Source organism: Mya arenaria, chromosome 10 (genome assembly GCF_026914265.1).
Source record: "Mya arenaria isolate MELC-2E11 chromosome 10, ASM2691426v1".
NCBI classification, from domain to species: domain Eukaryota; kingdom Metazoa; phylum Mollusca; class Bivalvia; order Myida; family Myidae; genus Mya; species Mya arenaria.
Genome location: NC_069131.1, coordinates 14,411,552 through 14,431,843, shown reverse-complemented (window position 1 = coordinate 14,431,843; position 20,292 = coordinate 14,411,552). Strand labels below are relative to the sequence as shown.

Below are 20,292 nucleotides of genomic sequence, written 5' to 3'. Positions count from 1 at the left end.
GTACCAAGCCATTTGTTGCATCTGTAGTGTACCAAGCCATTTGTTGCATCTGTAGTGTACCAAGCCATGTGTTACATCTGTAGTCTACCAAGCCATTTGTTGCATCTGAAGTGTACCAAGCTATTTGTTGCATCTGAAGTGTACCAAGGTATTTGTTGCATCTGAAGTGTACCAAGCCATGTGTTACATCTGTAGTGTACCAAGCCATTTGTTGCATCTGAAGTGTACCAAGCTATTTGTTGCATCTGAAGTGTACCAAGCCATTTGTTGCATCTGAAGTGTACCAAGCCATTTGTTGCATCTGTAGTGTACCAAGCCATTTGTTGCATCTGAAGTGCACCAATGCATTTGTTGTATTAGAAGGGTACCAAGCCATTTGTTGCATCTGAGGTGTACCAAGCCATTTGTTGCATCTGTAGTGTACCAAGCCATGTGTTACATCTGTAGTCTACCAAGCCATTTGTTGCATCTGAAGTGTACCAAGCTATTTGTTGCATCTGTAGTGTACCAAGCCATTTGTTGCATCTGAAGTGTACCAAGCCATTTGTTGCATCTGAAGTGTACCAAGCCATGTGTTACATCTGTAGTGTACCAAGCCATTTGTTGCATCTGAAGTGTACCAAGCCATTTGTTGCATCTGAAGTGTACCAAGGTATTTGTTGCATCTGAAGTGTACCAAGCCATTTGTTGCATCTGTAGTGTACCAAGCCATTTGTTGCATCTGAAGTGCACCAATGCATTTGTTGTATCAGAAGGGTACCAAGCCATTTGTTGCGTCTGAGGTGTACCAAGCCATTTGTTGCATCTGTAGTGTACCAAGCCATGTGTTACATCTGTAGTCTACCAAGCCATTTGTTGCATCTGAAGTGTACCAAGCTATTTGTTGCATCTGTAGTGTACCAAGCCATTTGTTGCATCTGAAGTGTACCAAGCCATTTGTTGCATCTGAAGTGTACCAAGCTATTTGTTGCATCTGTAGTGTACCAAGCCATGTGTTACATCTGTAGTGTACCAAGCAATTTGTTGCTTCTGAAGTGTATCAAGCCATTTGTTGCATCTGTAGTGTACCAAGCCATTTGTTGCATCTGAAGTGTACCAAGCCATTTGTTGCATCTGTAGTGTACCAAGCCATTTGTTGCATCTGAAGTGCACCAATGCATTTGTTGTATCAGAAGGGTACCAAGCCATTTGTTGCGTCTGAGGTGTACCAAGCCATTTGTTGCATCTGTAGTGTACCAAGCCATGTGTTACATCTGTAGTCTACCAAGCCATTTGTTGCATCTGAAGTGTACCAAGCTATTTGTTGCATCTGTAGTGTACCAAGCCATTTGTTGCATCTGAAGTGTACCAAGCCATTTGTTGCATCTGAAGTGTACCAAGCTATTTGTTGCATCTGAAGTGTACCAAGCCATTTGTTGCTTCTGAAGTGTACCAAGCCATTTGTTGCATCTGAAGTGTACCAAGCTATTTGTTGCATCTGAAGTGTACCAAGCCATTTGTTGCTTCTGAAGGGTACCAAGCCATTTGTTGCTTCTGAAGTGTACCAAGCCATTTGTTGCATCTGAAGTGTACCAAGCTATTTGTTGCATCTGTAGTGTACCAAGCCATTTGTTGCATCTGAAGTGTACCAAGCCATTTGTTGCATCTGAAGTGTACCAAGCCATTTGTTGCATCTGTAGTGTACCAAACCATTTGTTACATCTGAAGTGTACCAAGCCATTTGTTACATCTGAAGTGTACCAAGCCATTTGTTGCATCTGAAGTGTACCAAGATATTTGTTGCATCTGAAGTGTACCAAGCCATTTGTTGCATCTGTAGTGTACCAAGCAATTTGTTGCATCTGAAGTGTACCAAGGTATTTGTTGCGTCTGAAGTGTACCAAGCCATTTGTTGCATCTGAAGTGTACCAAGGTATTTGTTGCATCTGAAGTGTACCAAGCCATTTGTTGCATCTGTAGTGTACCAAGCCATTTGTTACATCTGAAGTGTACCAAGCCATTTGTTGCATCTGTAGTGTACCAAGCCATTTGTTGCATCTGAAGTGTACCAAGCCATTTGTTGCATCTGTAGTGTACCAAGCCATTTGTTGCATCTGAAGTGTACCAAGCTATTTGTTGCATCTGTAGTGTACCAAGCCATTTGTTGCATCTGTAGTGTACCAAGCTATTTGTTGCGTCTGTAGTGTACCAAGCCATTTGTTGTGTCTGAAGTGTACCAAGCTATTTGTTGCGTCTGAAGTGTACCAAGCTATTTGTTGCGTCTGAAGTGTACCAAGCTATTTGTTGCATCTGAAGTGCACCAATGCATTTGTTGCGTCTGAAGTGTACCAAGCCATTTGTTGCGTCTGAAGTGTACCAAGCCATTTGTTGCATCTGAAGTGTACCAAGCCATTTGTTGCATCTGAAGTGTACCAAGCCATTTGTTGCGTCTGAAGTGTACCAAGCTATTTGTTGCATCTGAAGTGCACCAATGCATTTGTTGCGTCTGAAGTGTACCAAGCTATTTGTTGCATCTGAAGTGCACCAATGCATTTGTTGCGTCTGAAGTGTACCAAGCCATTTGTTGCATCTGAAGTGTACCAAGGTATTTGTTGCATCTGTAGTGTACCAAGGTATTTCTTTCATCTGAAGTGTACCAAGCCATTTGTTGCATCTGAAGTGTACCAAACCATTTGTTGCATCTGAAGTGTACCAAGCCAGTTGTTGCATCTGAAATGTACCAAGGTATTTGTTGCATCTGAAGTGTACCAAGCCATTTGTTGCATCTGAAGTGTACCAAGGTATTTCTTTCATCTGAAATGTATCAAGCCATTTGTTGCATCTGAAGTGTACCAAGGTATTTGTTGCATCTGAAGTGTACCAAGCCATTTGTTGCATCTGAAGTGTACCAAGGTATTTCTTGCATCTGAATTGTATCAAGCCATTTGTTGCATCTTAATGTACCAACAGTGTCATAATTCTCATGATGTTTAATGAATATAATCACAGAGCCTTTTCAAATGCTCATCAGGAATCATGATCACAGGACGTTCCTACATGCTGTACACATCTCCTCTCAGATATGCTCTACACTCTACCCACAACAGCTACTACACCTGTCTCCCTTGTGTCCCTTGTTGGAGCAACACATTAATGATTGTTGCTACTGAATTCCAGTTCCAGTTCCTCCATATTTCTCTTGTTTCGCCCATAACCTTTTTCTGACTCCAAATTAAGAGCGGTTGTTATTCTTTATCAATCTTTTCTTGGCTTATAATCTCTCTTTTTCTGAGGCAAGTGTGTATACGTTTGGTCTTATTTGATCTAATTAAGGAATCATCTTTCTGATCTCCCTAATAATTGCATTCCTTTGATTGGCATTGATGGAAAATGTGGCCAACTGGCAATATAATTATACAGGTTATTCTCAGGGAAATTTGTCCTGTTTGTATTCAAGGGTTTATCGAAGATGAAAATCATTTTGTATCGATTGAGACTTCCATATTTGTAGTTCTTACTCATCATGACTTTGTTGTCTTCATTATTCTTTTGGCTTTATCAACATTGATCTTGTGAACAACAATATAACTGTTGTTGTTGTCGATATTTAAACGAAAATTGGTACAGTAACAATAATAATAACAAAACTGTTAAAATGCAGTGACCCATCAGTTTTGTTGAGTTAAGTCCCTTAATCAATGGGCACTGGCATCTGGTTGCAGATCTCTTGTCTCGTAAAAGAAGGAATTGCTGACACAAGGGAGAATTGAGCAGTACTTTTCACAAATAAAATAGAGCACGTGCAATTAAATTCAAGAAGAAAAATAAGTATTTTAAAAGATATTCTTTATTTATCTTAAAAAAATATGCTTTGCATTGAATGCCAATACTTAAATTGGTATTCTCAACAAAAAAGGTACCGATTAATAGGTGTAATTGACGCACATTCTGTGCACATATCATGGCTTTTTTGAAAAATAATTGATATTTTGTAGAATTATTAACGCTCTTTTTCCCTAAAAATTGAGTGCATCTGCTCCGTGATATTCGTGAATACGACGGCTCGATTCTCCAGCGTGACTTATGTCCGTGTCAGAAACTTAAACATGCAACAACCATAGTGAAATGGGGTTAAAAAAATTGTAATCCGGATTTGTGTAAAACATTGTATTGTTTTAATGCCTCATGATTATATGCAATACAATGTTGTTAAAAGCTTTGCGGAATTATTACAATAGGCTCATTGGCTGTGCATGGAAGCTTTTAACTTGTCAGATAATTAGATAATACAAGAATTGTTGGATGTGTTCTGTTGTGTTTTTGATCCTAGGATTTCCCAAGGTTGAAGTTAGTTGAGCGACTATTATTCATTGCTGTTTTTAGAACTATAATTTTCAAAAACAGTGTTTCCAATGTGGTCTGCAACCTAATTTTCTGAATTGTTTTCCTCTCATATTTCAATGATATATTTTTTATGGTTAGGTAAGTTATGGGTAAGCTCAGGGGTAATGGTAAGGCCTTATATTTAAAGGGACTAGACACCAGATGCTCTCAAAATCGGCAAATACAGAAGTTCCTCATGTGGTCGATAATAAATCATTTTATATGATTAAAATAATGAACGCAACAATCATGTTGCTGTCCCATCTGTGTTTCGACGTTTAAAAATAGTGATTAATGGTTTCTCAGTTAAAATCATATCTGTGTATGAGTTCAGATAAATAAACCGATGCTATATTTAAACTTACTGGTATTAACTTGGTAGACACCCCCAGTAAATTTAGAATTGGAAAAATGCGCAAAAACTGCAAAAGATGCATGTGTCGTAAGCGATGTGATAAATCAGGACCCAGATTCATTGCGTTGTCCTCAATGATATCGATTTTATGTTAGTTTTTACCATTTTCTTTTTTCCTTGCCATATTTATCATCTGGTGTCCAGCCCCATTTAAGGCATAAAAATGGGCCAAATTAACTGCAAATTTTATTTCTAGGAATTATCTTTAAGTATAATTAATGAATGATATAAATATATTCCGTAACTACTTTTCAAGTATTGGAATTACAGTAATCATTGCAATAGTTGGGATATATGAATATTTTATAACCCAGTGTCTGCTCTAGATTGTTTAAGTTATTTCGGTGGATTTTCTCTGTGGTGTTAATTTCCACAACATTATTGTCTAAACCTGCATGCCCTCCAAAATTCATTGTAGGCCACACTTATCGATATTTCGTTTGACAGATTTACCACATTTTCATTCTTTTCAAGCAACCAAAGAATAAAGATAATGCCAACTATCGATTTCTTGTGAAGCCGTCTTGTGAAAAAGCAACACAGAAAATATGTTATTTTATGATTGTGACATTTTCATGAGGAATGACACAGAGATACTAGATGTATATTTTATTGGGCATTTTCTCTAATGCACTAGTCAATTGTAGCCACAGCCCCCCCCCCAGGTCTGGCGAATAGCGAGGACTTTCCAGCCAACCCCAGGTAAAATCTCCACCCTGCAGGGACGAACAGCTGGTCAAACCCGCCCCCCACACCCCAGGGACCCTAAGTAAGGCGCATTCCCTGCTATATTTTTGCGAAGACAAAACCACCACATTCACACGGCACTGTGGGGCCCCCTGGAAAATAAAAACACGGCCCATGTCCTCGGCTATCCGAGGTATACCCCCGGACCTGGGGGTCAGTGGTTACAATTGACTGGTGCATAACTAAAACTCTTCGAAGAGTGAATAATGGTTTTCACCGTTATCATTATTAATATTAATTATATTAAAAGGGTTAGGCTTTTTGGTCCCTTAGTTAATCTATTTTTAACCAGTCCTCCTATTTTTAACCAATCGGATTGTTAGTAAAAACTGGTTATTAGAATGATGAATGCTGTTGTTCGGGCGGGCGGGCACATGGGCAGGCGTTTTTTTTCGTTATTTCGCCCACTGACACTCGAATATTTTTTCATCCAAAATTGATAAAACCATGCTTCCACTGTGAGGACATGACAAGGTGCCAATCATTTTCAGTATTAGGCCCTTGATACTGTTGCAGAACCAAGTTGTTTTATCATAAAAATCATGTCTACTTTAGTGAGGTTTGATGGCTTGATCCCTGGAAGTCCAGGATGTTCTTTCTGCTGGTTACACTCAGATTTATTTTCACTGTAGTCTGCATGATCAATAAAAACTTGTAACATTAGAGTTAAAATTTACATTTGCATATGTGTTTCTTTAGTAGGCTTGTGGGGCTTTTTATCTTAAGATTTCAGACTACCAAACCTTATTAATTGTTAGCTCATTCCTCCATTGAAATTGTTTTGTAATTTACCCTACAACAAGACGTTTGCTAGCCTGTTTGCTCATAGCAATTTAATGAATTTGTTGGCCATGCATGTGACTCTTATACCGATACTAATACTTTGTACCAAACCTTCATCTAGTTTGTCAGCTTTTAGAAAAAGGAGTATTTTGATGGCTTTATAATTGCTATTGTTGTCAACATGCAAAAGCTAACCATGGTCATTACACAAACACCATTCAAGAGAGTTCAATGAAACTTGGCACACATGATGTCAAAGACACATGTAGCAGAGGATCTCTTTAATAATCAGGGTCATAGTAAAATTCGGCTTAAAATGATATGTAGGCAGATTTCTATGTAGGGTCTGGGTTATTGCCACTTGGAAATGTATTTTCAGCAAGTTTGTTGGAAGTCCTTTTGGCCCATATCTCCTACCAGTAAATAGGTAGCTTCAGCCTACATAGCCTAAGGGAAGCTAAGTAATTTGGCCTACATGCCTGTCTGAGCCCACATAATATTAACACAATAAGAGCCATGGCTTCCTAAAGGCCATGTAGGCCAAAACTTTCTATATGCTATGTAGTCCATATTGTCCTATAGGCTATGATGGCCATATCTTCCTAAATACTTCCTATAGGCTTTGTAGGCCATAGCTCGACATAGGCCATAGCTTTCTATAGGCAATGTTTGCTTTAACTTTCTATATGCTATGTAGTCCATATTGTCCTATAGGCTATGATGGCCATATCTTCCTAAATACTTCCTATAGGCTTTGTAGGCCATAGCTTCACATAGGCCATGTAGGCCATAGCTTTCTGTAGGTCATAGCTTCCTTTAGGCCGTGTATGCCAAAGATTCCTATAGGCTGTGTAGGTCATCCTTAGCTTCCCAAAAGCCATGGCTTTCTATAGGTATTAATATTAGCCCCTTTTTAAATAATATACATACAATCAAGCATTTGCATGCCCTTGTTTGAGATATAATGATTATTAAAGACTGTTAGTAATAACAAGCTGATGCCCTATCTGTGTGTCAGAAACCTGAAGTTGATTTTTCGCCTAGAAATTCAGCATCAATGCATCAGATTTTTTTTTTTGTAAAAAATAGATCAAACTATAAATTTACTAAGGAGAAAGCTTTTCAGGGGAACAACTTCTTGGCCACATTATGTGCTTTCATGTAGAAGAATATGATATATCATTCTTTAAAACTGAAGGGTTCAAATTGCAGTCAGTAGAAATACAAGTCATACTTTCACAAGGTAATGGAATACCTCTTAGAGGCATCCAGTTAGCTGGAAACAAAGAAACTTTTCCCAATTAAGAGCTCTATTCCTACTGTTTCTTCGAGGCCAGAGAAAATATTACATTACTTTTATTACCTTGGATTTTTAGAGAGAGAAAATTGGGCAACTTATAGTAGGTGGGCAGATTTGATTTGCATTTTTAAAAAAATTAAAAAATTTAACTAGGGAATTTTGAGGTAGTCTGTTAAGTATAAATGCAGTTCTTACAGAATTTTTTCACTTCTTGTTGATTAATTTAACTTGTTGAAGTCATAATCCAATGACCCATTAACGTCCCAGGTTGCCTACCCTTGGGACCCAAGCCACCACCAGAATGGGACTGACCTGAACCCCCCCCCCCCTCGATTTTTGTTAGAAATCATAGGCAAGGTTGCAAGTTTCAGACATCATGCAGGGCAGCAGTGGTTGAGAAACTATATTATTAATGGTTGCCTATCTGTGAATTCAGTTTTTTTTCCATCAATCACTTAAAGGTGCTAAATTTCTGAGAACTTGTTTCTAATAGCAAGGGCAAATCTCAATACTTCTCTGAGATGTTACTTTATTTATCCATAATCACAATGACTAGAGATACTGCTTGCATTATACAGCAAATTATCAAGCCAAGATCAATTTAACGTCTTAAATCTTCTTAGGTCATTTTCTTTAACCGTGTAGATACATCTTTAAAAGCTTTTTTGAAATAAGACTCGTTTCCTTAAGCTGACATTGCCAAAATTGCGAATTTGTCTTTGAACGAACATGAGTGCTTCAATCATTTTAAGGGTATTAAAAATGTTTATGTAAGCACACAACAATAAAGAAACGGGATCCATTATGAACTATGTTATACCTGCCGTCCACTAGGCCCCCAAAGGGTTCCCGAAAGCGGAATTTGCAAAATCGGGATGTTTCGGCATGTCTTCGTGATGTTCTGGAACCCTTCCGTGTCCTTCCTTAACACTTCTGGAATCCTTCCCTGTCCTTCCTTAACCCTTCTGGAAACCTTCCCTGTCCTTCCTTAACCCTTCTGGAATCCTTCCCTGTCCTTCCTTAACACTTCTGGAATCCTTCCCTGTCCTTCCTTAACACTTCTGGAATCCTTCCCTGTCCTTCCTTAACCCTTCTGGAATCCTTCCCTGTCCTTCCTTAACCCTTCTGGAATCCTTCCCTGTCCTTCCTTAACCCTTCTGGAATCCTTCCCTGTCCTTCCTTAACCCTTCTGGAATCCTTCCCTGTCCTTCCTTAACCCTTCTGGAATCCTTCCCTGTCCTTCCTTAACCCTTCTGGAATCCTTCCCTGTCCTTCCTTAACCCTTCTGGAAACCTTCCCTGTCCTTCCTTAACCCTTCTGGAATCCTTCCCTGTCCTTCCTTAACACTTCTGGAATCCTTCCCTGTCCTTCCTTAACCCTTCTGGAATCCTTCCCTGTCCTTCCTTAACCCTTCTGGAATCCTTCCCTGTCCTTCCTTAACCCTTCTGGAATCCTTCCCTGTCCTTCCTTAACCCTTCTGGAATCCTTCCCTGTCCTTCCTTAACACTTCTGGAATCCTTCCCTGTCCTTCCTTAACCCTTCTGGAATCCTTCCCTGTCCTTCCTTAACACTTCTGGAATCCTTCCCTGTCCTTCCTTAACCCTGCTGGAATCCTTCCCTGTCCTTCCTTAACCCTTCTGGAAACCTTTTCGGCACTTCAGGCCAAATCGGGATCGAAAAAAGTTTTAAAATTTGGACGCCAAAGGTTTAATTCGGGGTGGCTTTGGGATCTTTGGAAAACCATCTGGAGCCATTCGGGTACCCATCACCATTAACTCCGCATCTTCGGAAAGCCTTCTGCCAGGCTTTGTTATCTTTTAGCCATACATTCCTTCAATTAAGAATCATTTAAGATCTGGCAGTCTGACATGAAGCCCATGTCCCCTCAGGTCACTCCAGATAAAGTTATAGTTTGCATTGACTTACGCCAGAAATACTATACTAAAGAAGCCCTTGTAATTGTGATACAAACTTCCCGAGCCTGGTTGCTTCTTGAGTTCCACATGTTTGCCATCAAGGGCACCAAGCAGGGCTTCTAAAAACCGGCAATTTGCCTGTCTGGACCGAATTTTCTCATTTTTAATAATTTCGATCCAAATGTCTAAGTTAGTAAAAATTGTAGAAATTGTAATACACAAACGTCATTTTAATACACTGTTTTGAACAATTTGTTGTCGCTATCAATCTTATAGCTAGAAGCCCCGATTACATGATTATTCAAGATTATCAGTTGAACGTTGACCCACTTTTATTATGCAAATAAATCAAAATGCCGTTTCACTTTTTGTTGTCTGACCGCTTCCCACCGGCCGCAGTTATCTTCGATCGCAGCCTTTCTTGTTAGAAAGTTTGTATCAATACTAGTTGATGACGGTTCTAGAGCCATCTTACGAATTGCCACATCGCAAAAAAATATTGTTAGGATACACGTTGCAAAAATGTGTGACATTTCTATATATTCGGACTTTTGAACAGGTCTTTTTTTTGGGGGGGGGGGGGGGGGGGTCGCCGGGTCTGGACTGATTGAGGTTCCAAAATTTTAGAAGCCCTGGCACCAAGAGTATGAGGCATGTTCCACTTTCTCAAATTGGGAAGCCACTTCACGCCAGGCCTCTGGAGTATTGGGAATGGCATACACTTACCACAGCAACACGGATATGCCAAGGAGGCTTACGTGTCCCAAGATGCCATGTACCTCAGCGTCATCGCAAGCTTAAAGCCAGCAGGAAGGGCATTACGGAACCTGGTGTTCTTTTTCAGAATGCGAGGCATTAGACGCTGGAGTATGTCATTGAACATTATTGGCGTGATCCTCATATACCTTTTGAAGGAGGAGGCATCTTCATCTCGGAGTTCTTGCATCAATGTATTGTCCTGTACATACTGAAGCCACCTGTCGTCTGTACACACTTTTTTGTGTTGTATAATTTGTGTAATATTCTGAGGAGTACTCGGGCTTTTAAAGAAATTTATCATGATGATTATCTTGATAATTTTTATTTTTTTGGTAAAATCAAGATTCTTAAGCTAATAGGTTTAAGATTGAAAATGCTCAAAGAGAAAATAGGGTTTATTTTTGTCCGTCACAGTATGTGTAGGGAGCGTATTGGCTCCTTCAAGGTCTATAGTGACACTGTGGTGATCCTGGGTAATCCTTGGCGATCTGGCATGTGGTGTTGGACACGGATCACACTGGGGCACCCAAGACCTCAATTTCTCAAAAGTTCTTAAGCTTAACAGGCTTAAATAACTTATTTCAATAAGTCAAAATACATACTTAAATTGGATTTTGAATAATGAAAATGGGTTTATTGTGAAAATCAGAAAGATAATTCCTATATAAATTATAAAAACTATTAAAGAAGTTAATATTACACAAGTAATTGAAAGACAAAAAAAGTGAGCTTAGCTTAATCCTGTTAAAAGGGACTGAAGAAGTTTCGAGAAATAAAATGGGGCCTGGCCATTCAGGATTTATGCTGGACCAAGCATGGATGAACATGGATGAATGCCGTGGTGGAACCGAGGGTATCCGTGATGGCTCAGTGTTGATCTGTGGTCATGCATGTTGTGCCATGTTGGGTCCAGGCTGGTGATGATGTTTTGCGACAATCAAGAGACAATCAATTCAATTTCACCAAGGATCTCCCATGATCAAGATATCTCTTGATCCTGGGTGCTCCGTGTTGGGTCTGGCTTCAGTGTGACTGAAGCTCTATCCTCTTGTGTTCTTAATTTATCTTTTGATCTGAGCTATTTTCACCACTTTTCACTCTATCTAATACCATGTTATCACCATTGGAATAAAATTAAAATGGTAAATTTTGGGACATTTCATTCAGCCAATTGGGAAAATCCATCATTTTTAGCAACTGTGAAGTATTCTTATTTCGAATCTGATTACACAATGTATAAAAGCCCCTGAGAAATGTATCAAACGTCATCTATACAAGAATCTTGAAAAAGATAACTCTTTGTCTTTATTGCGGCTTTCATCTGAGGAAAAGCCAGACGAGTCATTTTTGATCATTGTAGCATTGGAATCGATCTTGTGTATAAAGGAAAGGAGAAAATTATGAATAATGTCGGAAATATCACAGATCATACTGCGAAACAATAAATCAGCCCCCCCCACCATTGTCACCGCACCTCCTCTCGTTTATGTTCTCTGCAATGATCACAAAATGTCTTTTATTATGACCCAAAGTGCATAAAGTTTCCTGCAGACTAATGACGATCGTTACCTCATCAGAATACATTGTGATTAATAACAAATTGTTGATTCCAAGATAAAAAAAAATATTATTACATTGTTATTTATCTGCATCCATGCATAGCCTTGAAAACCGCCCTGCAAAATGTTTTCCCCTGGTTTGATAATGGCATGGTAATATTTTCTCGAAAGGGCACAACAGAAATGCTGCAATTTTTATATTTTTATAAAAGGGCATCCTGGTTTAATCATTATATGCATTTTTGCCTTGATGTCAATATTTGATGACACAAGTTACATCTGACTTAAAAACTTACATATCTGACCATGAAACCTAGTTATTATAACTGTTTTTACCAGTTATATTATGCAAATGAGTAGTATGACAGCATTGGCATCATGACTTGTTCTTGTTTTTCAGTCTGTTAAAATTTTAAGGCCCATTTAAATGTGGTGTTTTATATGTAAAACTTATATTAAACTCTCCTAGTGAGTAATACTCTATGTGTTTGTTTTACAGGCCCCTAGATGTGCATGGTCGGCTGGTGGGCGGAGGTGGTGGCGAAGGAGGTCGGGGCAGAAGGAAGGCCCCAAAATCATTTGCCTTCGACCACTGCTTCTGGTCCATGGACAAAGACAATCCCAAGTTTGCAAGTAAGTCATGAAGTCTTTTTAAAATTTGTTAATTACCAAATAAATGGAATTGCTGATTAGGTTTGACTGTTTCAAAAAAAACAATTTTTCATGATATCCTCATTGTTATTGATAACCTCAATATTTGTTGATAACTAATATATAATGTAACTAATGAGATGATTTTATATTGCCCGAGTTATTTATCAGAGAATAAGCCCGAAGCGAACATTTAACAGATCGCAGTAAGATTTTGTTCGCTGGGCTTGTCTCTGTATTTTACACCTGGCCATTTTTCCATTTATGTTTGATGCATTGTCAGTGCTTTAGTTGTACGCTTCTGATTACATCATGTGGAAAATCACTCCAGTAGAAATCTTCCTATGTCCATAAGGTCATTTTGCCTCTGTGTATGTTTTGATATCCCTGACTAATTTGCACAATGTGTGAAACAGGGAATGTTTATAGAATAGTAATAAAATGCATTAAACTGAGACTGAGGGTTTATTGATTTTTGATGAGTTCTAGATTTATTACCCCAAGTTTACTAAACTCCAGGCCAAAGGTCAGAAGAGCATTGTCGGTGGATCCGTCAGTGCATCAATTAGCAATAGCGTTTTCACAGCTACCCCTAAACTATCAGTATGTTGCCTATTACCCATACATACATGCTCTGGATTGAAAATGACCTTAAAAGCTATGTCGGTATAGCATTATAGGCCATCATGGGCCTCTTGTTTTATGACTTAATAATTTGATCCTCTGATTCCTATATTTTCAAATATATTAAATGTAGAGATATTTTGTCGACATAAGATTGTTTGACTTTTTTTGTAAGCTTATTTTCATAAACCTTGAATAGCAGTTCTTTATAACACTGTTAAATTTTACAATTTTCAATATATGCACAGATAATGCAAAACTATTAATGGAAAAGCACGCCACAGACGGCTGGTTGCACAGCATAAATGGAATACACATATCACTCATGATGCTTTCATGACGTTTTTATGAAAGCCTAGTAGATTTTGCGAAGTAAAAACATGGATGTTTCTTTAAGAATACACCCACTCTTCCTCAGCACATAAAGGGATTGATGTTTTTTTAAGAATACACCCACTCTTCCTCAGCACATAAAGAGATTGGGGTTTTATTATTTGATAACAAAATTAAAAAAGAAATGATAAGAAATTTAAATTTTAGAAATAATTTATATGTTTTAGAATTGTAAATAAGGCTGAAATTCACCTCCAAATTAACCAGAAAAAAACACTGTCTAGTATTGATAGATGGCATGGTAATGTCTTCCTAGAAAGGGCACAACATAATATCAACATTGAGTATATAATTTCCTTAAAGGGCACCCTGGTTTAATAATTTAAAAATCGGTTTTGTAGATATTATATTGATCTGCATCTGTATGAACAATAAGGAATGCATATGATTTGTTAACCGTATTGTCTAAGAATGATGAAATGTTCATTTAAAAAAAAAAAAAAATCCTTTTTGGTGTAACAATTTAAGTGCATTTGTCTGGAGTCCTTTTTTGATTGCAATGACATGGCATTGTTTTTCTCCTATTTAAAGCTTCTTTAACAGCTCATCAATATTTGAAACAATCAGAATGACCTTAGTACATGTACTGTTAAAAAATTATCAAATGCAGGGAGCTAATCTTATTTGGGTATGATAGGGATAGGGTACAGATGTCACATTCAGCTCAGTTGAATTTTACTTCTATTTGGCTAAAAAAAATTAACATGCTAAAATTAAATGGCATTCAAAATCGCTGTCCTTGACGGAAAATGCACTTATTCAGAATAGAACGTTGAGGAAAAAACTGACAAATGGCTGACTCACCATATATCTACGATGTTTTGATATCGTAGACATATGGATAAATGTTGATAGTTATGTTACATAGAGCATGACAAATTAGTGTTTTGGTTATAAACTAAAAATATATCAAGCAAATTTCACAAAAAAATCAAATATTGTCAATATAGGTGATGTATTTGGTTTTCTTAGTCCAGCCAATGTTTATAAACACTTTCATGACCATCTGCTTTCACAACAACAATATTTAAAATGGCCTGTCTGGCTTGTAAAATACAATAGTTTTCTTTACTCCTTAAGTGCTTTTCATTATTTTTCATCAGGCCTAACAAAGAAATTGTTTGTTTTGGGTAACCCGAACCTACCTATTAAAGGGACTGTACACCAGATTGGCACCAAAAAAAGTTTTTTTCTGTAACAAATCTCGGGACAATTATTTTATAAAAAAAGTACCAAAGTGTAAAAAAAAAATTGTGTCGAACCTGTGTCGCCAAAATTGCAGTCCAGCGTTGTATCCACTGAACTACACCAGCTTACTCTAATCGGGTGACATAATTAAGCTATACTCTAACTCGGTAATATCATGTGATAACACCGACTAGCCAATCATGCATAAGGGCTGAATTCTACTAGACATACCCAGTAATCTTTTTTAATGGAAAAATACGAAATAACTGCTAAACTTAAATAAATTGTAAACTATGTGGTACTTCTGTTAGGAAGTTTCAATGCTTTGTACACATTAATACAAAGTTTATGACAGTTTTCGACAATTTACTTTTTTCTTGCAAATTGATCATCTGGTGCATAGTTGCTTTAAGATCTGCTGTCCTTATTTTATGCCCTAAATACAATTTTGTTTAAACGTAAATGGTCATTAGTTTTTGACTGAGAATAAAACTCCATAACAACATCAATGTGTGAGTGTTATTTAATGTAATCTTGAAATAGTGGTATTTGAAAGAAAATGATCTTGACAAAGTATATTTTGTAAAAAAAACAGCAACAAAAAACAACCCTACCTACCTTACCTAATAATTTTGGGGATGTTACCCTAAACAAACATTTATTTTAAGGCCTCATTTCTATGCTATGACTATCACACTTGATTAACTTGGATCATGTGATGAGGTTGTTCTCAATGTACATTCTGATTCGCTAACGTTCAATAGCTCAGCCTACCACCAATGTTCCAATATAAAATTGCCTGATGCGCGACTCAATTATCAGATTAATCATGAACATCAGTATGTTTCATAACAGTACATGAGTATTTATCGATCACGGTTACACACAACTAAACAACATGTTCCTTAGTAGTACACAATCTTTTATCCAATAAGTTGATTATGTAAAAGAAGTTTATGTTTATTTTATCATTATTTTAATAATTAACGGTGTACTCAATGCTCGAAATTAACACAAGCTCGCAAGTCCTGCGCAGGCAAAATATTTGAATTTTATATAGAAGGGCTTGTTAAAAAAGTTGATGATAAGCAATACTATAAGAATTTGGGCTTGTTCATTCAAAAGTCTAATTTCAATGACTGAGTACTTTAGAAACTGTAGGCAATGAGTATATCAAATTTAATATTAGGACCTCGAATATAATATCTTATATTTCATAGAACGAAACCGACTGACTGGATATATATGAAATTAATATAAAATGGAGAATGGGATTGTATAAAACTAGTAGTAATAATATTTGTCGTTATTTGAACATTAATCTTTTTTAGAAATCTCTATGGAGAACGGGGGGAAAATCACAAAAAAAATCATAAAAAAAAGAGTTATCACGGTTATTAGTCTAGGTCCATGCTCTATGATTGCCCTCGAGGGCAAGGTCATCTCCTTAAATATCTAACAAGATCTTCCTTATAACTGGGGCAATTTATAGACATCTCTTCCTGGAAATTTCATTCCCCTCACAAGATTAAAGGCACTATTTTTGTATAAACTATGGGGCTAAGGCCACTAGGGATGTAATTAGTTAAACCCGTTATCAGCGTTAGCGCCACAAGCCCAAGAGAAAACCCTGTCTTGACATTTTTACCCTGAACATTTGGTATATGGCTCACTAGTGCATCAGTTGATTAGCTGTAGAAAAAAGCTTAAAATCATTGTGGGATCATTTTCCAAGGGAAGTAAATGTTTGTGATACTAAATATGTGTACATTCATAGTGCTCTCCCCTTGAAAGTAGCTTTAGACCATCTTTAAAGTACAAGCACAGGTTTTGCTACTTCTGCTTTTACGTCTTTATTGTCTTTAGTTCAGTACTCAAAAACTGGTTTAAAACCTACTGTAAATAGAAAAAAGCCACTGACCGTTCACAGACCGTTCCAAGGCCATTAATAATCATGAACTGTATTGTTAATGTATGATATATCTGTAACAAGTTTGTTGTGTATTTCAGGCCAGCAGGAGGTTTTCCAGAGCCTTGGTGAGCCAGTGTTACAGGGAGCGTTTGAGGGATACAATGGCTGTATATTCGCATATGGACAAACAGGTGCATTATTGGCATGGGTTACTCTTAGTCCAGTGAAATTGTCCCGGAATTTGCCAAAACAATCAGAAAATGGGAAAGGCATGAAATTTGGCACAAGTGTTGCTGAAACTATTATTAACATATATTTATCTGGACCTGTTTTCTATCTGTATAAACGTTTATCTGTGGGTTGTTTTGTTTCTCAAAGTGAGGACTTTGATGCTTTTTTATGAAAAAGAAATAAATTTTCTTACTATAAAACTTGTTTGCTATTGTAATAGCCTTGTTGTCAGTGTGGTAGCCATTGTTCATAAATGCTTTAAGATTTTTGTATGAACAGAACAGAATAGAACAGAACATTTATTTACTAGAAGATCATAGACTTATGTGGCTGAATATCATACAAAATGACGACAAGTGCAAAACATGTGTACATCAAAAAAATATTCATATATATATGCAATTCCATACAAAACAGACAGCATATAACATACCAATTATAAAAAAATAACATTATAACAATACATATGAATGGCATTATAAGTGATTAAAGCTTTTACATACATATACATAAACATATACACATATACATTTATTTTATACACACACACACATAACTTTGTTGGATACAATATGAAACTTTGTACTCGTGTTGCCATGAGATAACTTGCTCATGTGAAGTTCTATAACTCTGGCTTTAATTTTGTTGAGTTACGCCCCTTGATTGACAAAAAACAGACAAGCCATGGGCACCTCTTGCAATGCTCTTTTTGTTCCCCACCAATTGTTGTTGCCATTGTTTTCTTAGTCAGTGCTCATGTTAGATTGGAATGAATAATATTTTAATATTGTTGCCCATTGGGTGTGTTAACTTGTATTTTCTGTGCAGGTTCAGGAAAATCCTATACAATGATGGGTACTATGGAGGAGAAAGGCATTATCCCTCGTCTGTGTGACGCTCTGTTTGATCAAATTGCCAAGCGGGAGAACGAGTCGACTGGTTTTAAAATGGAGGTCTCGTACATGGAGATTTACAATGAAAAGGTCCACGATCTGCTGGATTTAAAGGGGTAAGTTTGGTGCTGTAATGAACATGGTGCTGGTTGTCATTTAGCTCTTTAATTGTCCAATATAGAGATTATATTATGTCAATAAATCATAGCTTACATAGTTGTACAAAACATTGGATTACTTTGTAGGGACTAGACACAGTGTGTGTATACCATGTGATAAAATTGCGTCATAAATGCTACGTCGGAAGGCACTATTTTGATTTAAAAAAAAAACTTTAAACAAAGATAACTTCACTATTTCTTCACCATTATAAATGAAACAAAGCGCAGTCTACGCCGCTTACGGAGCCCTGCCTTCAGCCTTATACCAGAGTTTGATTGCGAGTTTAATTTCTTTAAACACTTTGACAAACCTTTTCACAGTACGGCCGTCTGACGGAGCACCGTCAAAACATGACTTTGGAAACAGGTTTGTCGAAGTGTTTGATGAAACTAATGACTTTATCAAACTTCGGTAATAAAACAAATGCGGGGCTCTTTAAGCAACATAGACTGCCCTTTGTTTCATTTAAAATGGTGGTGTAAAAGAAAAGTTATCTTTGATTTAAGAGTTCATTTTAAGCTAAATGCTACCTTCCGACGTAGCATATATATGACGTAATTTATCACTTGGTATACACACACTGAGACACTGGAGGATACAATTGCAAGAAAATATTTTCTAACAATGAATATTATTTCACTATTTATAATTAAGAGAGACACTAACTATTTCAATGTATTTCATTTAAAAAAAAACTGTAGCCTATATTAATTTGAAAAAACAATAACCTGTGGTGTAGTTCATTGCATATTATACATATCATCCTTCTATACTTTCTATTCCTTCATTTCTAAATGAGTTTGTGACTCCAAAACACTTTTTTTCAAATTGTTTAATCATGGTACATAATTTCATGGCTGACCACTTCCAACATTTGACCAGATGACCAGATTGAGCGAGACTCCTTATCGCGTTCTAACTAATTCTTAATCCTTAGACATGCATCCAATCAATTGATTGTCTACATGTGATTCAAAGAAAACACCAAGATTTAATTTTTTAGGTTAAGATCAATTAAAGTACAATCTAAACTCGCTATGTGGATCTCTGATATCTCAATTTTCCGGTTGTGTCAAACTTTTTCCCCAGTCCAGATTCTTCTTTTTCTATATAAAACAATTCTGCTTACATCGATTACACGTCCCGACTTCTTTGACATAACGAGTTTCGACTGTAGTTAATTAAACTTGTACCCAGGGTTAGGTTTAATTTGATTATGGTCAGCCTTTGTAGGTATTACCAGGAAACAAACAACATAAAGAACACATTGTTTCTTGTTTGTACCCTCCCCATATTTTTTTCTAGGCAATAGTTATTATTGATTATATTTGCTTAACTTTACCATTACATACTCCCCTGCAGTGCATTTTATAATTGTTATTCAGAATTCTTCCGTAGATCTCTTAGGTGCTGAAATGAATAAATAAATAAGAGTAAAAAAATTGTACAGATAATTTATTGCCCAAAATGCGTAACTTAACATTTATATTTGCAACGACTGACATAATATGGAAATTAGTTTGTGTAACATGTAGCATTTGTAACCATTGAAGTTATAAAACATTGACAGTTATGCACAGAAATTCGAAAGATGTATATGGCATAAATTATTGTGAAAAAAGTAAAGACAAACCTACATAATTGCTTAATGAATAAACATATTTGCAAAATGATAATCATGTTTTACAAATAATACAACAGTGTCGATGGATTATAGTTTTCATGCGTTGTATCAAACCATACATGTCATATCCCTGGCTTTCATTAGCTGGACTTTTAGGTTATAACCTATTTAGTCACATAGGCTCATTCAGGTAAACAATGTGCTCAAAAATACTTGGCTCTGGTTGGCTAGATTGAAGCTATGAACCAAAATGTGCATGTACCATATGTATATCTTGCTCAACTTTTGGTGAGAATACTTGAACAGCAGCCTGACTTCAGCAATTGCCTGTGTGCCATTTGATGTAACTATATTGTATTATTATGTGAAAAACCCCTCTATGACTCCATTTTTACAGTGATTTTCTATTTTCACTGATTGTTTTCAGGCGATTGAACTCATACCATCTATTAATTCTAATATTTCATTTTATGTACGATGTGTTTGTTGTCCTGTGGCATTTCGTTCACTCGTTTTGTGTCTGTTGGAGGTTTGTGGGTTGAATTTTGTTTACTGTTGTGTGAACTTTGAGCTTGTCCACATAGTTTCCATTGGAAAATGCTGAAGTAACAATTCAAGATTCCAAGTTGTGTGGACTTTGAGCTTGTCAACATAGTTTCCATTGGAAAATTCTTAAGTAACAGTTCATATTCCAAGTTGTGTGAACTTTGAGCTTGTCCACATAGTTTCCATTGGAAAATTCTTAAGTAACAGTTCATATTCCAAGTTGTGTG

At 36.8% G+C, this 20,292-nt stretch overlaps 1 protein-coding gene across 3 annotated transcripts in view; it reads left to right on the top strand.

The window, feature by feature from the left end:
* LOC128205883 (kinesin-like protein KIF13B) overlaps positions 1–20,292 on the top strand; it is a 142,106-nt gene that overhangs the window by 25,882 nt on the left and 95,932 nt on the right. For all 3 annotated transcript variants that reach the window (XM_052907923.1, XM_052907921.1, XM_052907920.1), the window contains exons 3-5: positions 12,341–12,474; positions 16,708–16,800; positions 17,669–17,849. In XM_052907923.1, the coding sequence (XP_052763883.1) occupies positions 12,341–12,474; positions 16,708–16,800; positions 17,669–17,849 (408 nt within the window). The remainder of the gene's footprint in view (positions 1–12,340; positions 12,475–16,707; positions 16,801–17,668; positions 17,850–20,292) is intronic.